This window comes from Alexandromys fortis, unplaced genomic scaffold, assembly GCF_014885135.2.
Source record: "Alexandromys fortis isolate MF-2015 unplaced genomic scaffold, M_Fortis_MF-2015_v1.1 scaffold_213, whole genome shotgun sequence".
Classification (NCBI taxonomy): Eukaryota; Metazoa; Chordata; class Mammalia; order Rodentia; family Cricetidae; genus Alexandromys; species Alexandromys fortis.
In genome coordinates, this window is record NW_026068093.1 from 2,561,502 (window position 1) to 2,570,430 (window position 8,929).

The 8,929-nt window shown below is 41.6% G+C and overlaps 2 protein-coding genes across 2 annotated transcripts in view; both read left to right on the plus strand.

Annotated features, from left to right (window-relative positions):
* Positions 1 to 7,937: 7,937 nt before the first annotated feature.
* Positions 7,938 to 8,929, plus strand: part of LOC126489063 (UDP-glucuronosyltransferase 1A8-like) — a 50,206-nt gene continuing 49,214 nt past the window's right edge. Inside the window, exon 1 of the mRNA XM_050123084.1 lies at positions 7,938 to 7,965. Within this exon, the coding sequence (XP_049979041.1) occupies positions 7,953 to 7,965 (13 nt within the window). The 5' untranslated portion in view covers positions 7,938 to 7,952. The remainder of the gene's footprint in view (positions 7,966 to 8,929) is intronic.
* LOC126489066 (UDP-glucuronosyltransferase 1A8-like) overlaps positions 8,718 to 8,929 on the plus strand; it is a 37,681-nt gene continuing 37,469 nt past the window's right edge. Inside the window, exon 1 of the mRNA XM_050123089.1 lies at positions 8,718 to 8,809. The gene's annotated coding sequence lies outside the window, so the exon portion shown is untranslated. The remainder of the gene's footprint in view (positions 8,810 to 8,929) is intronic.

Consider the following 8,929-nt stretch of genomic DNA (forward strand, 5'->3'; position numbering starts at 1 on the left):
AGTACTTCCCACTTTCTCTTCAATCAGGTTCAGTGTGTTTGGACTGATATTGAGGTCTTTCACCCACTTGGACTTGAGTTTTGTGCATGGTGATAGATATGGGTCTATTTTCATTCTTCTACAGATTGACATCCAGTTTTGCCAGCACAATTTGTTGAAGATGCTCTCTTTTTTCCATTGTATACTTTTAGCTCCTTTATCGAAAATCAGGTGTTCATATGTTTGTGGGTTAAAGTCAGGGTCTTCTATTCGATTCCATTGGTCGACTTCTCTGTTTTTATGCCAATACCAAGCTGTTTTCAATACTGTAGCTCTGTAATAGAGTTTGAAGTCAGGGATGGTAATGCCTCCAGACGTTCCTTTATTGTATAAGATTGTTTTGGCTATCCTGGGTTTTTTGTTTTTCCATATAAAGTTGATTATTGTCTTCTCCAGATCTGTGAAGAATTTTGATGGGATTTTGATGGGGATTGCATTGAATCTATAGATTGCTTTTGGTAGAATTGCCATTTTTACTATGTTGATCCTCCCAATCCAAGAGCAAGGGAGATCCTTCCATTTTCTGGTGTCCTCTTCTATTTCTTTCTTCAAAGACTTGAAGTTCTTGTCAAATAGATCTTTCACTTCCTTGGTCAGGGTTACCCCAAGATATTTTATGCTCTTTGTGGCTATCGTGAAAGGTGATGCTTCTGTGATTTCCCTCTCTGTTTCCTTATCCTTAGTGTATAGGAAGGCAACTGATTTTTTGGAGTTGATCTTGTATCCAGCCACGCTACTAAAGGTGTTTATCAGCTGTAGGAGTTCTTTGGTAGAATTTTTGGGGTCGCTTATGTATACTATCATGTCATCTGCAAATAACGAAAGCTTAACTTCTTCCTTTCCAATACGAATCCCCTTGATCCCCTTATGTTGTCTTATTGCTATTGCTAGAACTTCAAGCACTATATTGAAGAGGTATGGAGAGAGTGGACATCCTTGTCTTGTTCCTGATTTTAGTGGGATGGCTTTGAGTTTTTCTCCATTTAATTTAATGTTAGCTGTCGGTTTGCTGTAGATAGCTTTTATTATATTTAGGTATGACCCTTGTATCCCTATTCTCTCCAAGACCTTTATCATAAAGGGGTGTTGAATTTTGTCGAATGCTTTTTCCGCATCTAATGAAATGATCATATGGTTTTTTTCTTTCAGTCTATTTATATGGTGGATTACATTGATAGATTTGCGTATGTTGAACCAGCCCTGCATCTCTGGGATGAAGCCTACTTGATCATAATGGATAATTTTTCTGATGTGTTCTTGAATTCGGTTTGCCAGTATTTTATTGAGAATTTTTGCGTCGATATTCATGAGTGAGATAGGCCTGTAATTCTCTTTCTTGGTTGGGTCTTTGTGTGGTTTTGGTATCAGGGTAACTGTAGCTTCATAAAAGGAATTTGGCAATGACTTTTCTGTTTCTATATTGTGAAATACGTTAAGGAGTATAGGTATTAGCTCTTCTTGGAAGTTCTGGTAGAATTCTGCGTTGAACCCATCTGGTCCTGGGCTTTTTTTGGAAGGGAGATTTTTGATAACAGTTTCTAGTTCTTCGCGACTAACAGGTCTATTTAGATCATTCACCTGGTCTTGGTTTAGCTTTGGTATATGGTACTTATCTAAAAAAATGTCCATTTCTTTTGCATTTTCCAGTTTTGTGGCATACAGGCTTTTATAGTAAGATCTAATGATTCTCTGGATTTCCTCTGTGTCTGTGGTTATGTCCCCCCTTTCATTTCTGATTTTATTTATTTGCGTGTTCTCTCTCTGTTGTTTAGTTAGTTTGGATAGGGGTTTGTCGATCTTGTTGATTTTCTCCAAGAACCAACTTTTTGTTTCATTGATTCTTTGGACTGTTTTCTGTGTTTCTATTTTGTTGATTTCTGCCCTCAGTTTGATTATTTCCAGTCTTCTACTCCTTCTGGGCACCTCTGCTTCTTTTTTTTCTAAAGCTTTCAGGTGTGCCATTAAGTCCCCAATGTATGCTTTCTCTGTTTTCTTTAAGTGGGCACTTAGTGCTATGAACTTTCCTCTTAGCACTGCTTTCATCGTGTCCCATAGGTTTGAGTATGTTGTCTCTTTATTTTCATTAAATTCAAGGAAGACTTTAATTTCTTTCTTAATTTCTTCCTTGACCCAGGTGTGGTTCAGTAGTTGACTGTTCAGTTTCCATGAGTTTGTCGGCTTTCTGGGGGTAGCATAGTTGTTGCCATCTAACTTTAATCCGTGGTGATCTGATAAGACACAGGTGGACACTGATATTCTTTTGTATCTGTGGAGGTTTCCTTTGTTTCCGAGTATATGGTCAATTTTTGAGAAGGTTCCATGAGCTGCAGAGAAGAAGGTATATTCTTTCCTATTTGGGTGGAGTGTTCTGTAGATGTCTGTTAAGTCCATTTGCTTCATTACCTCCAATAATTCTCTTAATTCTCTATTAGGTTTCTGTCTGATTGACCTGTCCATTGGAGAGAGAGGTGTGTTGAAGTCTCCTACTATTAGTGTGTGTGGTTTTATGTCTGCCTTGAGTTTTAGAAATATTTCTTTTACATAAGTGGGTGCTTTTATATTAGGGGCATAGATATTCAGGATTGAGATGTCATCCTGATGAATTGTTCCTGTTATGAGTATAAAGTGTCCATCTCGATCTCTTCTGATTGATTTTAGTTTGAAGTCAGTTTTGTTGGAAATTAGTATGGCCACACCTGCTTTTTTGTTAGGACCATTTGCTTGAAAGACCTTTTCCCAACCTTTTACTCTGAGTAGATGCCTGTCTTTGTGGTTGAGATGTGTTTCTTGCAAACAGCAGAATGTTGGATCCTGTTTTCGTATCCAATCCCTTAGCCTGTGCCTTTTTATAGGTGAATTGAGACCATTAATATTAAGTGATATTAGTGACCAGTGGTTGTTTACTCCGGTTATTCTTACTGTTTTCGGTAGTAGAGTTTGTGTGTGTCCCTTCTTTGAGTTGTACTGGTGAAGGTTCGCTAGATTCCTGAGTTATTGTAGTCAGTGTTGGCAATGTTGGATTCCTTGGGTTGCGATTTTCCTTCTATTACTTTCTGTAGCGCTGGATTTGTGGCTACGTATTGTTTAAATTTGTTCTTATCCTGGAATGTCTTGTTTTCTCCATTGATAGTGAATACTAGCTTGGCTGGGTATAGAAGTTTGGGTTTGCATCCATGGTCTCTTAGTTTTTGAAGAACCTCTATCCAGGACCTTCTGGCTTTCATGGTTTCCATAGAGAAGTCAGGTGTAAGTCTGATCGGTTTACCTTTATAAGTTACTTGGCCTTTTTCCTTTGCAGCTCTTAATATTCTTTCTTTAACCTGTATATTTTGTGTTTTGATTATTATATGGCGAGGGGATGCTTTTCTTTGATCCAGTCTGTTTGGTGTTCTGTATGCTTCTTGGATATTCAAAGGAATATCTTTCTTTATGTTGGGAAAGTTTTCTTCCATAATTTTGTTAAATATATTTTCTGGGCCTTTGAGCTGTAATTCTTCCCCTTCTTCTATTCCTATTATTCTCAGGTTTGGTCTTTTTATTGTGTCCCATATTTCCTGAATGTTTTGTGATGAGAATTTGTTGGCTTTGCTGTTTTCTTTGATCAGTGCGTTTATTTTCTCTATGGTGTCTTCAGAATCTGAGATTCTTTCTTCTATTTCTTGTATTCTATTGATTATGCTTGTTTCTGTAGGCTCTGCTCGTTGACCTAGATTTTCCGTATCCAGCTGGTCCCCAGTTTGTGCTTTCTTCCTTGCTTCCATTTCAGTTTTCAATTCTTGAACTGTTTCCATTACCTGTTTGTTCGTTTTTTCTTGGTTTCCCAGGGTCTCATGTACGTATTTACTCAATTCTTCAAACTTTTTGTTATACTTCTCATCCATTTCTATAAAGGTGTTTTTTACATATTGTTTAAGGGACTCTATTGCTTTCATAAAGTCGATTTTTTCCACTTCTTCTGTGTTAGGGTGTTCAAATCTTTCTGTTGTAAGATCTTTGGGATCTGGTGTTTTCATGTTGTTTTTCAGATTATTGGGTGATGTTCTGCCTTGGCGCCTGCCCATCTCCTCCTTTCAATGCTATCTAATTGGTCTTTTAAGATCGGATCAGGTTTCTCTGCTGGCCAGAGGCTTCTCTTACTAATTGCCCTAGCTCTGTTTCCTGGCTCCTGCCAGGGGCCAAGAACCCTCTCATCCCTCAGAAGGATTTTCCGGAACCGGTTCCGGCTCCCCGTGCCAGGGCCCTCGCCAACCAAAGGCCTACCTCTTTGATTTAATTGTAGTGGGGCGATCTGCTCTCGGTGTTGCGCGCTGGTCCCTGCCTCCTGCGTCCTCTGCCACCGCGCCAGTCCCCTCCGGTCCTGGCTGCAGCCTGCGGCCTGGCCTTCGTTGCCCGCCTGCGCTCCATCTGCAGGCGCCTGTGCCGTTCGCTCGGTCTGTGGGCACCTGCCCGGAGTCCATTATTATTGACAGATGCAGGACATTATAGTTATAAGATTAGCGTTTCCCTGCATGATTTTTGTTTTGAATAGATTCAATTGTTTAATGACATGATTCTTGCTCTTTAGAATAAAAAAGTTTGTTCTAGACTTGTATGCTGGAAGTACACAACATGTTTTCGATCCAAAACCCACACAGGAAAAGGGTCTCCAAAGGCAAAGAAATGAGAAATAAAGACAATACAGTAGCTGGGACAAGGAGGTCTTGCATAAACTGATGACTTATGCCAAGCAAGTTTATTAAGAAGTATAGCATCATATAGACTATTTGTAGAATGCAAAATGGGCAAGGTCAGCTGAGATCTATGCCAGACCATGTAGGCAAAGAGAACACAACACCTCAGACTTGGTTGCCTAAGGACTAACAGCCACAGGCCAAAGGGAAGAGTAGGGTCCCCAGAAGCCTCAACATTAACTCTTCCAAGGCACTGGTTCCAGTTCTAGACCAGCTAGTCTAGGACACTTCTGGGCAAGAATAAGAACTAAGGTTCCCTTTGTCCTTTCACCAGGGCCCCTAAGGAAGTATGGGGTCAGTCTGGCACCCCACAGCTTTTCTATTTTTTTTTATTTTTCATTCTATTCTTATTTCTGTTTCTAAGTATGTGAACCTGTTTGTTTGGGTGGGTTTGGGCATATGAGTGCGGTGCCTGTGGAGTCCAGAAGAGAACACGGCATCCCTTGGAGCTGGAGTTACTAGAGATTGTGAGTTGTCAGACCTGGGTGTTAGGACTGAACTTGTGTCCTCTGCAAGAACACGCACTGTAACATGATTGGGAACCAGGCCTGCTTGTTTGGATTTCTGTCTCCCTGGTACCCCACAACTGTTTAGCCCCAAAGAAAATCACACATAGCCAGGTGGTGGTGGCGCATGCCTTAATCCCAGCACTCGGGAGGCAGAGGCAGGCGGATTTCTGTGAGTTCGAGGCCAGCCTGGTCTACAAGAGCTAGTTCCAGGACAGGCACCAAAAACTTCAGAGAAACCTTGTCTCGAAAAAAAAAATCACACATAGATCTCTATAAGTTATAAAGCTGTTTGGCCCATTAGCTCTAGCCTCTCACTGGCTAACTCTCACATCTTGATTAACCCATTTTTCTAATCTATGTTAGCCATGTGGTTCAGTACCATTTTTCAGTGGGGCAGATCACATCCTGCTGCTTCGGTGATCTGGGCAGGAGTGGGAGGAATCAACTTCCTCCTTCCCAGAATTCTCCTGTTCTCATTACATCATTTCTACTTCCTGTCTGGTTTTCCCACCTATATTTCCTGCCTGGCCAATCAGCTTTTATTTATAACATGATTGACAGAATACAGACAATTCTCCCTCACCAGTGCACTCTTTACATAAGCTATCTCCAACTTCCTATTTTCAATGTTATAGGCATGTTGTTAAGAGACTTCGGACTTTTACAGTGTCAGAAATTTTAAGAATATTTGGGAACATGGAATATGGGCATGCTCCCAATATGTATTTTACAATATGAGACAGACATGAAACTTTGGCAGACAAAGAGGGCAAAGTGATGGCTTAAAGCAATGTCTGCATTTCTAGTTGAGAAAGAACAGAGTCATGATGATTAGTTTTAGTTGCCAGCTTGACACAATCTAGAACACCCTGGAAAGAGAGCCTCTGTGAGGAAATACATACATCAGGTTGGTTTGTGGGCATATCTGTGGGAAGATGGATGTGGGAAGACCCAGCCCACTCTGGGTGCCACCATTTTCTCTGTGTGGCTCCTGGGCTTTAGAAGAGTGGAGAAATTTAGCTAAACAGTAAGCCCCAGATGCAGTTACTTCTGTCTCCTCTTGACTATGGATGTGATGTGGCAGATAGATGTCTTCAGTTTCTGCTACCTCTACTTCCCTGCCATGCTGGACAGTAACCTACAACTGTGAGTCTCAATAAACCCTTTCTCCATTAAGTTGGTTTCGACAGAGCATTTTGCCGTGGGAAGAAGACAGGAGACTAGGGTAGCATGTGTGTAACTAACTTTCCCCAAGCATCTCAAAAATTATCTTTTTTATGAAGTCAGTAGAATAATCCTGAAGATCCCAAGACAATCCACTCAGAGTTGGCTAATTGTTTTTTTTCCCTTTCTGTGTTGAGCTGCTGCACATGGAAACAATAGATTCTTGAACAGATGTTGTGGTAACACCTGAATGTACACTGAATAAGAAGACTTGAAATTAAACCTTCACACCACACACAGAAATTAGTATTGAGATGATGTACATCAGTATAGAAAAGTTAGAACCATAAAACTCTTACAATATCTGGTCAAATATTCATAACCTTGCTCTGAGACCTTGCTTTGTCTCTGCACAAAGGTCACCATGTCTGGTGCCTGCGGACTGTGATGGAACTCTGCACCTACAGTGTATGTGGTAAGCAGACCCTGCGAATCATTGTTTTAGACCCAACTCAAATGGTTTGCTTGACCACTGTTTTCAGAAACAATACTTGATTAGAGGCTCAAATAAACACACTGGATGCTCTGTCATCAATCCTGACCCATATTTCAGCCCTAAGACCAAGCCCAACATCAGCCCCTCCTGGAGCTGTGGGAAAGGTGGAAGTCCTGAATGCTTATCGCTTTGTTCCTAGGAAAGCAGAGCCCTGGCCATTGTACTTGAGGTAATTTAGTCTGAGCATCATCATGGAGGCAACAGCTTTCAGAGGTTCAGCTCTTCCTCTGCTGTCTTCAGTCCAGATGTCTGCCTGAAAGCCAGGCTCAGGAAGAAAGTCATCCTGTCTTAGGAAGGGCACTAGAAATAACAGAAACTGATCTAACACAGCCAGTGTTTCTGTTTCGACAGGGACAATGTCCGTGTTGTTGGTTTACTGGAGTCCTACAGCAGGGCAGAGTCCCAAGGTTCACTGCCTGTCAGTCAAGGCTCCTGCACTCTCAGATCCAAAGCAATGTTGATTAGACCCTGGTCTGTCCTTTCTGGCATACTGTACCCTTTAGGGAGAGACTTGCTTTTCTGTTACCTCCACATTCTCTACCTCTTCTTGGTGACACTCACTGTCTATCTTTTTAAGCTTCCCTTCTTGTGAAGTATCAATGAGCCTGTCTATGATGGGTGCAGAGGATCTTCATTGGCAGCTTCTTCATTTGTGAATTTCAAAATACAAAAACATTGCTTCATGACTCTTTCAAAACTGGTTCTGCAATGCAGGTGATGATCTTTCCAAAACAAAGATCATAAACCTTTTTTTACATCACAAATGACAAATAGGTTTTGGAGCCAATGCAGTTCATTAATTATTAATCTTTTGAGTAAATCATTAGCTTGACTTGCAAACATACAAATACACATGTCCACAGCAATAGATTTTGAACCTCTTCTTTACCAACCAGCTCTATTAGAAGAGCAGAGAGTCTCAGCAGCTGGATTGCCGCAGGCTGAGCTTCTCCCATGGCTCCTGCAGGTTTTCCAGTCTCCTTTCCTGTGTGTGTGTGTGTCTGCTGCTGGCCTCTGGCTTTGCCCAGGCAGGCAGGTTGCTGGTGGTGCCCATGGACGGGAGCCACTGGTTCACCATGCAGTTGGTTGTGGAGAAACTCATCCACAAAGGGCATGAGGTGGTGGCAGCTGTGCCAGAGGCGAGTTGGCAACTGGGAAAATTCCTGAATATTACTGTGAAGACGTACTCAATTTCTCATACCGTAGAGGATTTAAACTGGGAGTTCAAGTATTTTTCTGATATGCAATGGAAAACTCCAGAACAAAGTATGCTTTCTTTAATGACAGGCTCAGCCAAAGGTTTTTTTGAATTAATATTTTCAAACTGTAGGAGTTTGTTTAAGGATAAGAAGTTAGTGAAGTACTTGAAGCAGAGTACTTTCGATGCTGTGTTTCTGGATCCTTTCGATGTGTACAGCTTGACTATTGCCAAGTACTTGTTGGTCCCGTCCGTGGTCTTTGCAAGAGGTATATTTTGCCACTATCTTGAAGAGGGCACTCAATGCCCCAGACCCCTCTCTTATGTCCCCAGACTTCTCTTGAAATACACACACACTATGACTTTTATGGAGAGAGTGTGGAACCACATCACCTATATGGAGGAGCGTGCGTTTTGCCCCGGTTTTTTCAAAACTGCTACAGATATTGCCTCTGAAGTTCTCCAGACCCCAGTGACTATGGAAGACCTCTTCAGTCAAGTGTCCATTTGGCTTTTGCGCACTGACTTTGTGTTGGAGTTTCCTACACCTATGATGCCCAATATGGTCTACATTGGTGGGATCAACTGCCATCAGGGAAAGTCACTTTCCAAGGTATGCTATCTCTCTTTTAGCACATGAAGAGAGTCTTTGGTTTAGCCAAGAAAAGATAAATTCTTTACTTGTTGAAATAGGAGCGGTGGGGCTTCGTCCCCAGCACCCCGGCCGCCTGCT